This window comes from Micromys minutus (assembly GCF_963924665.1).
Source record: "Micromys minutus genome assembly, chromosome: 1".
Classification (NCBI taxonomy): domain Eukaryota; kingdom Metazoa; phylum Chordata; class Mammalia; order Rodentia; family Muridae; genus Micromys; species Micromys minutus.
In genome coordinates this window covers 244103094-244117785 of record NC_137969.1, presented here as the reverse complement: position 1 = coordinate 244117785, position 14692 = coordinate 244103094, and the positions used below count along the sequence as shown (strand labels likewise).

Here is a 14692-nt window from a genome sequence, read left to right as displayed (position 1 = left end):
CAGATATGGTGCACTTTACATTTAAAATGCTATGGTTATGCCAATTGGGCATAGCTAGGAGCTTTCTCAAATCTCCTTTGAATGTCTGGAATTTAAAGAATTGACTGGTAACATTTGGAAAACAACTTGTTATTCAGTAGCAAATAATAATAGTATTTGGATATTTTTGATGTGGGGCTGTTGGGGTATGAGTTTAAACAAATAATTATTGATGTAAATCAGGACAAATGGAAATATGAGAGGAAAGCGGTCCCCCTCCCCCTCCAAAAAAAAACACCTAGAACTACCTTGTACTACATCAGCACTTCCTGGGTTAGGTGAGCTTTTAAAGAGTTGTTAAGACTCGTCTGCATGTCCTGGCCTCACAGAATTCTGAAAAGGTAGGAAATTCTTTTCACATGCCTGGAACTACATATTTAGCATCGGGGTTAATGTGATGTTTTCATAGGACACAAGTCTCCACAAAGCCTGCAGAGTTAGATTACCAAATCTTAGGATAATAATAATAAGCTCTTGCCTACTAAATGTTTAGAATTTACCTATTAGCTTTTGATTTTTATTGAAACAAGTGGAGCTGTCTCACTAAGTTCCTTTGCCAGCTAACCAAAAACAAGAGAAATCACTGTTTTAGAAATAAACCCTTGTCAGGTCTTCATTCACCACACAGAACAATGCCACTTGCTGCTTAAATAAATGGTCTTCACCATACTTATGTTTTTAAATTTTTTCAGTAGTTTAAAAATAAAATGCAGTTTATTACTCTAAACTATTTTGAAACTCCCTGCCCAGAGTGTTTCTTTATGAAGATACACTCTTAAATAAGTTGGATTATTTGTATTAGGGCAGTTTCTAACCAACTGTACCTAATTGGGCATTCACTTGTGGACCTCTTTGTGCCAACTAAAGAAAAATTGAGCTGCTTTACTCCTCTGCCTTCCCACCCAGAAACCGTGTCAGCATGGTTGCCTGGCTACCTGCTCATGAAGGACTTGATTAATAACAAATTGGCAATTTAACGAGCCACTTCCATGATCTCCAAAGAAACCAAAATACAAACACAATATTTAATCTTGCCAACCGAAGACGATGTGACTACATGAAGTGAGTATGCTTTTTTAAACTGTTTACAGTAATTGGGGCATTAACTTACTGATAATTCCATATAAGTTAAAGAGGGCTTTGCTGAAGTCTAACTGTTTAAGTATATTTGGATCTTGATGAATGGTGACTTAAGTAACACCCCATATTTCAAGGTGCAAATATATATTTGCTGATCTGTAAGTTAAAGCCTAATTATTAAAAGGAAAACTAGGGGAAAATTAAAAAGCATACTCGCTGTAATGAGAATAGAGGATCGCATTTTAAAACAATCTAAATTTATATCTAAACCATGGGAAGGCAATTCTGGGGGCATGCAGATTTTTGTGGTTTCTTGTCTTTTTCTTTTTTTTTTTTTCTTTCTTTCTTTTTAAACCACATCTACAAACAAACCAGTGTAAATCCATTAACTATATAAAATAGTAAGAGTGTCCAAAACCTGAAGATAAAATTATAGTACAGTGGATTGCCCTAATAAAATAGTGCTCCTTTTGGTTGCTTTAAAATGTATATAAAGAAGTATTATGAAGGAATTATTGCCTTAAGTATTATGATAATCTGTCCTTACCTCGGAGATAAATTACATTTTGGCTAATAGTGATTGGTATATTCCCAGAACTTTTCTGGCTTTCTAAGACTTGTGTTCTATGATAACATACACTACCTTTTTTTCTGGGGTGGGCAGGGTCTCCTCACATCCTTGCCCTGGCTGTCCTAGAACTCACTATGTAGCCCCCTCTGACCTTGAATTCTAAGCAAACCTTTCTCAGCCTTCTAGAGTTGGATTACAAGCATAAATTTTACAGTCTACTGAGGTGACACTGTTTTGAATGCCTTTTCTTACAGTACTCTTAAGATCCTTATGTTTATATGCTGCATACAAGTGAGCTTGGATGTCTGTTAAATAGATTGTTTGTTGACTCTGAGATGTAGATGTTTGAACAGCAATACCTCTGTGTTTCAGGTGCCCTCCGTTTTAAGAGAAAAATCATTGGATTAAAAGATGAATTTTATAACCGCTACATAATGAAAAGTTTTTTATTTGAACCTGTAGTCAAAGCATTTCTCAACAATGGATCTCGTTACAATCTGATGAACTCCGCCATAATAGAAATGTTTGAATTTATTAGAGTGGTAGGTTCTGTCTTTTTACCTTAGGGTTTTGGTTTTAATATGTCTGAGAAACTTGAGTATCTATTACTGGTATTTGGAAAGATTTTCTTTAAGAACCATGCTACCAAAAGAAAAACTAAAGTAATTCAGTTTAGATTAACAAGGAACCCCGAAGCTATCTAGCATGCTTTATAGAGTTGGAGGTGGTGGCTTACATCTGTGGTCCTAGTACTCCTCAGACCCTGTCTCAGACAAAAGAAGGAATTGCCATAAGATAGGCAGAATTTGAAAGCCAGGCAGTGGTGGCACACACTTTTAATTCCAGGATTCAAGTGGCAGAAGAAGTCAGATCCTTGTCTACAAAGTGATTTGTAGGATAGCCAAGGCTCCACAGGGAAACCCGTGTTGGAATACACACACAAACACACACAGAGAGCTTGCCATTTTCGTCATTCTAAAGTGGATTCTCTGAGGGTAGTGATAAATGTTACTGTGTGACTGCCACAGAAGTCCATCTCCAGAACTTTTGTGTTTTAAGATGAGGGAGGGTCTTGCCCTGCAGTTCAGTTTGGTATCAATCTTAAGACAGTTCTTCTGCCTCCGCTCTGAAAGTCCTAGTATTACAGGTGTTTACCACTGTGTTTATTCTTGGGGAACAAGAATCACTAGGATTTGGGTACACGCTCTGGAAGTACCTGTGGACAGTTCCCAGGAACACCAAGAGTGCAGGCAATGGAGGGTGCCAGTGTATTATATAGACTCTTTCTATTTTCATTGTTTGGCTACTTTTAAAATTGTACAGTAACAGTGAAATTCAACTTTGGATGAGTCTTAGGAATTACCACAGGTACTGCCTAATCTTCTTAGAGTAATGTTTTCAATTCTGATTTATTTTACTATAATTCTTTTCTGTAGGAAGATATAAAATCATTAACTGCCCATGTAATTGAAAATTATTGGAAAGCACTAGAAGATGTAGATTATGTGCAGACTTTTAAAGGATTAAAATTGAGGTTTGAACAGCAAAGAGAAAGGCAAGACAACCCCAAACTTGATAGGTAAGTTACACCTACTTGAATGTGTGCATCATTCAGCAGTAGATTTTGTGGTTCTGGTTTTTATAGTGTTAGTCAGTATTTGAGTTGGTCAGTAGAGAGAAGGTAGGAAGTCATGCAAAGAAATTGTGGGAAATGGAGTTGTCTTTTTTTTTTTTTTTTTTTTTTTTTTTGCATGTGTGTTTACACACATACACCATGTTGGGGATGATGTATCCTCAGACAAGTAGTACAGGCTGGTTCTCTCCTTCCACCATGTGGTTCTGAGGCTCAGAATCAGGTTTGTCACACTTGGCAGAACATACCTTTACTCTTCACACAATTTTGGTGGTGCCTATGCTAGTTTGGTTTCTGAAAGTATAGATAAATTATAGTAAGATCTTTTTTAAGTATAAATTATTTAAAATACCATGTACCTTCTTAAATAACTAGATTTACATTTGCAGTTTGGGTTGTTTTTTCCTTATTAAGAGAGAGAGAATTCACATGCATGTCTGCAAGTATGTCTGTGCGTGCCCAATAACCACAGAGGACAGAGGAGTGTTGGATTCCCTGGGACTATAAATACAAATAATTTTGAGCTGCTATTGGGTGCTAGGAATTGAACCCAGGTCCTAACTCCTATGCTATCTCTAGCCTCTGTAGTATGGTTTAAAAGTCTGTACATTGATCTATAACAGTTGCCATTTTGGAAATAGAGTTTGATTCTAGTCGTTTATAGTACGTTTGATAGAGTCCATCTTTTAATTATGTATTTGTTTGAGTGTGGTTTAACATTTGGTTTTGGTGGTGCCGGAGATCGTGGCCAGGATATTGTTAAGCAATACTTCAGCCCTTAAAGTCTTTCACTTTCTCATAGCATGCGGTCCATCTTGAGGAATCATCGATATCGACGAGACGCCAGGACACTAGAAGATGAAGAAGAGATGTGGTTCAACACAGATGAAGATGACATGGAAGATGGAGAAGCTGTGGTGTCTCCATCTGACAAAACTAAGAGTGATGACGACATTATGGATCCAATAAGTAAATTTATGGAAAGGAAGAAATGTATGTTGAAACAAAGGGCAGGGGAAAGCGAGGCTCTTGGTCCTGGTTCTTAATTTCTTGAGAAAATGATTAGTCACCACTGAATATATGATAAACCAAAGACTCACTGCTGAATTGCTGACTGTGTAAAGGTGTAGGCTGTTTCCCTAATGTAAGGAAGATGGTTTGGAGGTTATGGATACTAAATATAATACTGAATGAAGGTCATACTTCTGCATTGTAATATTTGCTAGATAATGTATTTGTACTTGGATAGGCTTTGTTCAAAGGTGGTCTTCATTCAGGGTTAGGGTTGTCCTCAGAGAAGAAATAAGCTGATTGCCTGTGTTTTAATGTCAGCTCATTTGGAGGAATTAAGGAAAAGAAATGAGTGACAGGTATTCTGCATTCTCATTTTTAGTGAAAGAAAGTGAAGAAAAGGAGGTGCTTCTGAAAACTAATCTTTCTGGACGACAGAGCCCAAGTTTCAAACTTTCCCTGTCCAGTGGGACAAAGACTAACCTCACCAGCCAGTCATCTGCAACAAGCCTGCCTGGTTCTCCAGGTTCACCTGGCTCTCCAGGCTCTCCAGGCTCTCCTGGATCCGTCCCTAAGAGTACATCTCAGCCGGCAGCTATTACCACAAAGGTATACTCTTGGACTCCCCATGTGCTGGCCTTTCCCTACATGCTTTAAACTTACTTGGCAGTCTTTATGCCTGGATTCTCTTTGGTTTATATGTGGGGACACATCAAAGCATGTGTAGAAGTCAGTTCTCCTGCCATGTGTGTCCCTAAGACCAAGCTTAGGTTATTAGACGTAATAGAAAGTGCTGTGCCATTTTGCTGGCCCAGTCTTGAAGGCTGAGTCTAACATTGTTGAAATGAAAGCACAGGCTGAGAGCAGAGTGATAGAAATTTCCATAGTCTTTCAAGTTGTAATGTCATAGTTTCTGTTGAAGAAACAGGCAGGGCTAAAAAGGAAATCCAGAATAATAACAAAGAAACAGTAGAATCTCTTTCCTATCTTCCTGCATTTTGATGCTATTTTATCTTTTATGTTGAAATACATGTGACCAGGCATTGTACTGCAGGTCAATAATCCTAGCTACTCTAGAGACTGAGAAAGATTGCTAGTTCAAAGCCTGCCTGGGCAATTTAATACCCTGGCTCAAAAGGTATACAAGAGGGCTAGATAGATAAAGCCCTTGGCCTGTGCATGCATGAAGCCCTGGGTTCAACCCCAATACTATAAAAGTGAATTTTATAGTTAGGGTTCTATTCCTGCACAAACATCATGACCAAGAAGCAAGCTGGGGAGGAAAGGGTTTATTCAGCTTACACTTCCACATTGCTGTTCATCACCAGAGGAAGTCAGGACTGGAACTCAAGCAGGTCAGGAAGCAGGAGCTGATGCAGAGGCCATGGAGGGATGTCACTTACTGGCTTGCTTCCCCTGGCTTGCTCAGCTTGCTTTATTATGGAACCCAGGTCTACTAGCCCAGGGATGCCACCGCCCACAATGGGCTGGGCCCTTCCATCTTGTTCATTAGTTGAGAAAATGCCTTACAGCTGGATCTTATGGAGGCATTTACTCAAGGGAGGCTCCTTTCTCTGTGATAACTCCAGCTTGTGTCAAGTCGACACACAAAACCAGCCAGTTAAATACAGTTAGTCATAAGCCATTTTAATTAGCTTAAAAGAACCTTACAAAAATTGAAAATTTAGAATATATATAAAAATGATTTTCAGCATGCTGGCATTGGGTGTTGGGGTGTGTGTGTGTGGGTGGGTGGGTGGGTGGGTGGGTGTGTTTTGGTATGGAATTGAGTTTATTTAGGGCATGGGGAGGGGTGTTGAGGGAATAGAAACAGAAAGGCAGAGAGAAGAGGAGAGGCCTACCAGGAACATGTGGAAAGAGGGGGTAGGAGGAGTGGGCCTATACTTTTTATTAGCTTAATTAACATTGGGTATTTTCAAGTGTAGTGGGTTTGTTCTTTAAATATTCTTTTTTTCTCAACAGGGAGGACTTGTGGGTCTGGTAGATTATCCTGATGATGATGAAGATGATGATGAGGATGAAGACAAGGATGACACACTACCAGTGTCAAAGAAAGCAAAATTTGAGTCCTAATAATAGCAACTGCCTATGATGAGTACCTGTTGACAAAACTGGTTCTTTACCCCTCCCCCCACAAAATCCGCATCAAGGTGCAGTGGTCTCTTGTGAATGACTGACACAGATCAGCAGCACACTGGACTTCTGCTCATCAAGTGCCAATTCAATGGAGCAGGAGGGGGATGCCGTGCAGTTAGGGGGAAGACATAAGCCTGTGAGCTCTCCAGCTTGGACCACACATTGCCCTTTTCTCAGGGAAGGAAATGGAAATAAAAAGCCAACAGGGCAGGGGTTTTGTCAGTGGAACTCTGGACTGACTGGTCAGTTGCTACAATCAGAAGCGGCTTTCTTGGACCATGTATGAGACTTAGAAGAATGGGTCTTCTGCCATAGTTCCTCACTAGTAAAGAATGCCAGCAGTTTCTTTGTATAAAGAGACCTGCCTTTAAAATCGTACATTCTGAACATTTTAGTCAAGCTACAACAGGTTTGGAAAACCTTTGTGGGGGAGGGGCAAAATAAAATATCCTCTTTTTTTAATCTGTTCCCTTTGCCCTTCAAACTGCAGATTTTTTTTCAAAGTGGGGATTTGTCCCTACTTGATTAAAGATTGAGTGGAATTCTAGATGTGGTCATTTGTGTCATAATTTTTTTTTGTTGTTTCAGTTTGTTTCTGTTTTGTTTTTTCTCCCCCTGAGTGTATGATTAGTTGTTGAATATATATATTTGGGACCATTAAAACTTTTTTGATGTAATATAAGCCTAACGTGCTGGCGCCTGCTTTACATGTGTAATTTGTGTTCTACATCACAGTTCTTAATTTGTTTAGAGTTTTATGAAAGATGGTATAGTTTTTATTGACAAAAGCAAAGTAATCTTACAACTATGTGCATACAAAAGCAATACTATTTTGTGACTAAATATTTTATATTAAAATTTGCATCAGCAGCTGTCTTGAGATTTCAGGGAAATAGAGTGGAATTTAAAACTTAAACAGTTTTGTTAAACCTAGAGAAATGAAATTAGTATTCCAAAGAGATTCGGAAATTTCATATCTTGGAGAAATGACGGTACATTAAATCAAAATTGAGGATGGATGATTTAAAAGAAATACTTGACTTTTGAATAATAAAAAGAAAAGTGAAGAGTAAGAGAAATTGTATTAATTGTATGTTTCTTTTCTGTCTTTTTTTTTTTTTTTTTAACATGACCTTTGGAATACAAGTAGTAAGTGGTGGTACCTGAATAAACTCCTAAGGACCATTAGGTGGCACTTTATTAAAACACCATTTGGGGTCTGGTGATATAGCTTAATAGAACGGGGTGAAGCAGTTTCTATTTTTTTCAGCTTCATTACCACAAAAAAAACAAAACTATTCTTAAATGGGGTCTTTATTATTAGACATATTAAAATATTTCTAAGGAAATGAGTTCCAGAAACCTTACTTTTTAAAGGTGAAAAGCAGAACTTGCTTTGTAGTTGCAAATGAATAAATGTTATGCCCAGGAGAGGACACTATTGCGGATATGCTTTGAACCCAGCTACTTTGTGCTTCTGTCCTAGCTGCTACTTGTCCTTAGTAAAAACAGGAAATTTAATTACACTGCAGGTGGTGTGTGTGCCTTTCATCCCAGCACTTGGGAAGCTGAGGCAGGTGGATCTTTGAGTTTGTGCAACACAATCTTGAAAAAATAAAAAAAGCTTAACACAAAATATAAAAGATTAATTCATTTCACTGTAGAGCAAAGGATAGCTCCCAGTTGTGCCACCAACAGACCAGCAAAGATGGAACTCAGGCTGGCCTGGAACTTGCGATCCTCTGCTTCATCCTATATTGTTTTCCTCCAGTGTGTCTCTCTGGGGCCAGCTTCCTATTTTAATCACTTTTTTAAAAGATTTATATATTTATTGTATATAAGTACACTGTAGCTGTCTTCAGACCCACCAGAAGAGGGCATTAGATCCCATTACAGATGGTTGTGAGCCACCATGTGGTTGCTGGGAGTTGAACTCAGGACCTCTGGAAGAACAGTCAGTGCTCTTAACCACTGAGCCATCTCTCCAGCTCCTATTTTAATCTTGTTTTAATCAGGTTGTGTTCAAGTAATTCAGTTTCACCTCCCAAATAGGTAGAACTTCAGGCATGTCATTACACCTGCTTCAGGATTGTTTTGAGACAAGTATCTTGACAATTTAGGCCAGCATTCTATTCATGAGCCTTCTTCCTCCAGTGTCACATGTACGTTATTACAACCACTACCTGTACATACACCCAAACATCTAATACCGGAAGAAAAATGGTAAATCTTAAAATTTACAAACTCATACAGAAATTACTAGTTTGCTCAAAACTCAAGCACTAGTCTAGAGGAAGGTAAGAATGCTCTAGAGGAAGGTAAGAATAGTCTAGAGGAAGGTAAGTATGCTCTAGAGGAAGGTAAGAATACTCTAGAGAAAGGTAAGCTCTCAGCTTCCATGACAGTCCTGATGAGGTAGCTCTTGAGAGGCACAGACCTTACATGTAAGAACCCATGTTGGTCCAGTTGCTTTTATAGCTGAAGATAGCAGTGTCTGGCATCAATGTGAGAAGAGACTTTTGTTCCAGAGAGGGCATGTTTTCCCAATGTAGGGGAATGCCAAGGAAATGGGGTGGAGAGGGATCAGAAGGGAGTGCACTTTTGTGAAGGCAAATGAGGGGTAACTTCTCAAATGTAAATACAGAGTATCTAAAAAAATCCTCACCAAAAAACAAAAAACTGGGCATTTGGAGATTCAAGTTGTTCAAGTACTTGAGAGTTCATCTTTGGAAGAAGAGTAAGGCAAGGTAGGAGGGCCACAAACAAAAGTCAAATGAGCATCAGGAAGACCCAGTATGTAAGTCCTACCTGTCTACTGATTGCTCAGCTGACTCTAAACTGAAAGCTTATGGAGATGAAGCTTAGTGATACTGGTAAGGCCTGCAATATGGAAAACCCTGAATTTGGTTCCCAGCAAGAGTGTGGTGTGTGCACACGGACATGCACATTATCTGAACATGGATTTCAATCCTTGAGCTATATTTCCAACCCTAAATATGTTGATACAGTCAAAGCTTGGAGGGAAATGACCATACTGCTTCATCTATATCTGACATTTTCTGCTCTTAGACATCCAGCAGATGCAGAAAGAATGGTATGTTAGTTAAATACCTAAAATTGACAGAACCTTGTAGAGAGACTCTTTCGAGCTGTGTAAAAGCATCATCTGTCAACAGATGATGGCAGGGAATAGAAGGTGGGAGTTCTGGCAGGGAGAGAGGGATTCTGAGATAGTCAGGGGAGGGAAATATTTGGCCCAAGTGCTGATGGTGGCAGATGCATGAACCTGAGGAGAGGTAAATAACCATTTGGCATGACTTGGACTAGTTTAAATGGGAAACATGAGTTAGCAGAAATGAGCCAAAGCTATTGGCCTAGCCTTGTATTCATATATACAAACTCTCAGAGCTGTTATTTGTGGGAACAAAGATGGGGGTGAAAAAGCTTGTGGTTTACAGGTGGCATTCCCCATGGTAGGCATGTAATCCAAACTTAACTGAAAATCCAAGCTTAGAGCCTGAGAAAAAGCCCTGAATGGAAGTCAGGGAACAAGCATTTTTCAGATTTGGGCACGGTTTCCTAGCCGGGCAGAGGAAGGGAGATATGAGATCTCCTAGATAGGGATTAATGCTTTATTAACTTCAATATTTTTAATGACAATGAGACAGATAACACAGCTGCAAGAGACATTGAATTGTGGGGGAAAACTTCGGAATTAAATCAGACTATTAAGGATGTCCTAACCTCAGAATGGCAGGAGAGAAATGTGTAACTTCGGGGGAGAGATTTTTGTCTGTTTCAACAGGAAAAGAAAAGCAGTGTATTCCTTCTGGATTTGACAAGGGGTACAGACCCTGAACAACTTGGATGCAAACAGAAAGAAGTCGTGAAGACCAATAGAACAAGTAACTTATATCGCTGATCCCTCTACATGAGAACAGCTCTGAGTCTGACTGAAAGGAAAATATTACCAGCCAGGAATCCTATCAGATCACCATGGACTAAGGCTGTGTCCCGTGCCACCATCTCGCTGGCAAGAATGGACGCGGTAAACAAGGATCCTTCTGCAGCAAAACTTTAATGGAGGAAGACGCCGAAGGGCGGAAAAGCACCCAGTTTTATACCTCTGAGGGAGGCGGGGGAAGCATGTCTCTACCTGATTGGCTGCTCGCTGGTGGTCTGATGATTATGCCCCGAGATGGGAGTTGACTTTGGCTCGCCTTGCTCTTTGCGCATGTGCTTTTAGGTTGTTTGCCAGTTTTAGCTGACTGATGGCCCCGGCCCCAGAAACCGGCACCATCTCTGCAGGGCGTTGGCTGCGGCCCCTTACATCTCCCCCTTTTTGTTTTGTTAGGCAGCGGATGGTCTAGGACAAGAGACTTGGACTAGAGATATTCTCGTGCTGTGATCTCTGTCTTAGGTCATTCACTCTCAATGTAGCCTTATCCATCTCTGGATTCCCTTATCGCCTCAGGGGTCCTGTCTTAGATTGGTCTACACCAGAGAAAGGTTGCCCGTCTCTGAGTATCACAGCTTATAGTCCGTTTCGCCTCTTAATAATCCTAGGGCGAAACTCCAAGCAGGAGGCCAAGCGCTATGGGGAGTAAATCTACTAGTTATTGTCTGAGTATAGAAAGCCATATTTCGGGAGAGGCTCCGTGATCAAGAGCAACAAGCGCTTGAGCAATGACAGCTTTGTCACATCTTTGTTGAGACCTCAGCTTACAAACCAACCAGAGCAAGAACACGATCCCACAACATAAGATTACTAAGAATAACCCCACTCCCACCCATTCTTTAAAGTAGGAGAAGATAGAGGAAATCCAAGTGGACAGCCCCTCGGTCAACGACAGGTCCAGTCTCGTAGAGTTCACTTCCAAGATAGCAAGTCTCAATTCGCAAAGCGTCTACTCGAATTCAGTGGTCCAATTCTGCATTAAAAACGGAGAAAGGGATTTAGATAAATTGGCCGCTCGGGTAAATTTTTCAAATTGCACAGAAGTGATGCAGAGTCCAGGTAATTTTTGTTCACAGCCCAATTGGGCCATCTGCCACAAGATGTCCACTTGTTCTTGGACTAGGTCTATGCGCTGATTAATCAGCATTAGGCCTCCCTGTATCTGGGAATTGGCCGTGGCCTGGAGGTCCAAGGCAGACGTCACATGAGCCCGAGAGCTCATTGATGGTTTGTACAGTCTGCTCTGTCGAGAGTGCCAGTGCCAAGGCCGTAACTGAGGCCGCCACAGCCGCAGTGGCAATCAGGCCCACAATAACAGCAGAGATCCCAAAATCTGTTTTCCCTCTCAGCAGGCTCAGGCTACTGTGGGCGTCCACTGGAACAGGGACGAATCGGGGCATGCGAGTAACCACAGCTGAAGGATAAACAGCCGCATCCCAGCATAAGGCATAAAAACAATTACTTGGGAAGCAATCTAAGCTGTCTTGACCCTGGGTCATACTGATATTACTTACTATCCAAATAAAAGGGGGCCGCACACAAACAGGGGAAGCCGAGTGCTTCGCTCTCTTATAAGTTACATATTTTACACTGGAGGTCGTCCATTTGAAGCTCCCTGAATTCTTTCCGGTTCGCAAGCCTGCGGCCATGCGACCCTTCCAATCAAAGCCTAATTGTCCCTTTTCTGCATATCCTCCCCGTAACATTGCCATTGGTGATAGGTCAGTACAACTCCCATTAATCCCACAAAGAAGCCACTGATCAAAGGGGTTAGCATCAGCTTTGCTAGGATCCCTAAAGGTAAAATTATATCCTGCAAAGGAACTATTAAAGGTGGTGCCAATATATGAGGAAAAGGAAAAATAACCTTTAACGGCCCATGATGACCTTCTGGACTGGCATCCAGTCCAAGGAAGCATTAGATCATCAGTCGTAATCCCCTTGCAAAATGGCGCCAGCCTGGGCTGCTGTGGTGGGACATCATCACCCGAACGGCTAGGCCACCATCCAGAAATTACAGAGGCGTTAGCTACTATATTAGAGGTCGAGCCCCAGGTTGCATCTTTAAGCCAGGCTGCTGATTGGTTGTATAGCAGTATGCAATTACTATGATCCCCCAGTGCTAGAACCACTGTAAAGCAGAGGCTGCCTTTGACAAAAAGTGTCCAATTGTCCTGTAGGCTCTGAATCTGATTATCTAAAGGCAAGTATGCAACTCCTAATTTCCTATTTGTAGCAAAGAATCATGGGAATACATGAGCTGTATGCATAACAGGCATGGGTAAGGGGAAGGTAGACATAATCCCCCATCGAGGGTCTCCCAGAATACTAGGAACCAGTATCCAAAAGAGGAGTAGCGGGATCATATTCCACCTCCGGTTTCCTCTGGTGGTCATCATCCCTGCCGTGGGGTATCCTCCTGGTAAGGTGCTCTGGGATCCAAAAGGGACTGTCTTTATTCTCTGGGAAAACACAAACAGCTCCCCTGGATCTTATCAAAATAGAATCTGGGCCCTTCCATTGTCCTGTTAAGACATCCTTCCATTTGACCATTTCTTTAGGTGTGGCAGGCTCAGAGCAGTGTCGCTCAGCCGCATTCCTTCCATGGTCATCCAAATTTAGAAAATTAAGTGTCCAAAGAGCTATTGATACTGAAGTCCGGGGTGTGGAGGACAGTACGCCCTCTATTCCCCCTTTTTGTTTTATTAAATAGGATTTGATTGTACGATGGGCACGTTCAACAATGCCCTGTCCTTGAGGATTATAAGGGAGGCCAGTCAAATGGGTTACTCCCATTTGTTTGCAGAATTGCTGAAATTTCTGTGAGGTATAAGCAGGTCCATTGTCAGTTTTTAAAATTTTTGGTTGTCCCTAGGCGCTCCATGCCTCAAGGCAATGTTGGATAACCTGTGAGGCCTTTTCTCCTTCTAAAGGAGAGGCAAAAACCACGCCTGAGCACGTATCAATGGACACATGGAGATACTTAAGTTTTCCAAATGACTGGATGTGTGTCACATCCATTTGCCAAATTTGTAGCGGACAAAGGCCTCGAGGGTTGATACCCACATGGGAAACAGGCAGGAACTGACAACAGTTTTGGCAATGAATGACAATGTCTCTGGCTTCTTTTCTGGTTAAAGCAAACCTTCGGTGAAGGGTCTCAGCGGTAACATGAAACTGCTTGTGGAAATCTCTAGCTTTGTCTAAGGATGAAGCTAACACAACAGCTGCTAATCTTGTGGCCTTATCTGCCAAATCATTATCTATGGACATGGGTCCTGGAAGACCAGAATGAGCACGAATGTGGGTAATGTAAACCTGGAATCTCCTCATAAGGAGGACTTGTTGTAATTGAATAAAAATTGGGGCTATCTTGCTCGAGGGCTTGATTATCCCAGCAACCTCTAAAACCTGCACTGCATTAACTACATAGGCCAAATCAGAGACAATATTAAGAGGCTCGTAATAATTTTTTATTACCTCTAATACTATTAAGCATTCTACAAGCTGGGGTGAATTTTCTTTAAATTGTCTAGTAATAATTTTCTCATTCACAACATATGCCCCCAGCCCAGACTTGGAGCCGTCTGTGTAAATTACCAGTCCATCTTTTAGTGGATTAGGGGAAATTACTCGTGGAAAAACCAAGGATTGTTGTAAAGCGAATTGAAGAATGGGATGTTTAGGATAGTGATTGTCAATTGTACCTGAAAAAAGGGTTACCAAGACTGCCCAATTATTTGAGGCAGCTGCAAGCACTTGGACCTGCGTTGCAGTAAATGGGACAATCAGCATCTTTGGTTGCCTACCTGTAGAGAGCCTTTTGTGCCGCACCCAAACATGGTGCCGGCTTCCCGCCAAGGACTCAGCAAACAAAGCTGTTACCCAGCCAAGAGACTTAGTGCGCATGTGCCACATACATCACAGCCCGCTCTCGGGGCATGCTAATGAGTTACTGGAGGGTGCACCAATCAGGTAGCGACACGAGTCTCCTGGGCATATATAAGCAGTGCATTTTTCTTCCACGTGGGGTCCCCTGCTCAGAGTATTGTACAATAAAGGTTGTTCACAGAAGAATCCTGTGGTTGCACGCCTTTTTTTGCCGGCAGGAAGTGGGGCGTGCAACAAATGGTCCCGAAAATCCCGGGAGCCATGAAACAACGCCGGCGCCAAGCAGAATCTTCAGTCCTCGAAAGTGGATTCAGAACTGCGAAAAGGTAAATAGGTAAGATCCGAGAGACAT

The 14692-nt window shown here is 41.3% G+C and overlaps 1 protein-coding gene across 3 annotated transcripts in view; it reads left to right on the top strand.

Annotated features, from left to right (window-relative positions):
• The window catches only part of PPP4R3A (protein phosphatase 4 regulatory subunit 3A), a 37048-nt gene extending 29533 nt beyond the window's left edge, over positions 1–7515 (top strand). For all 3 annotated transcript variants that reach the window (XM_080931283.1, XM_080931282.1, XM_080931281.1), the window contains 5 exons: positions 2063–2232; positions 3127–3269; positions 4126–4316; positions 4717–4943; positions 6318–7515. In XM_080931283.1, coding sequence (XP_080787409.1) covers positions 2063–2232; positions 3127–3269; positions 4126–4316; positions 4717–4943; positions 6318–6428 — 842 coding nt within the window. In that variant the 3' untranslated portion in view covers positions 6429–7515. The remainder of the gene's footprint in view (positions 1–2062; positions 2233–3126; positions 3270–4125; positions 4317–4716; positions 4944–6317) is intronic.
• Positions 7516–14692: the final 7177 nt, after the last annotated feature.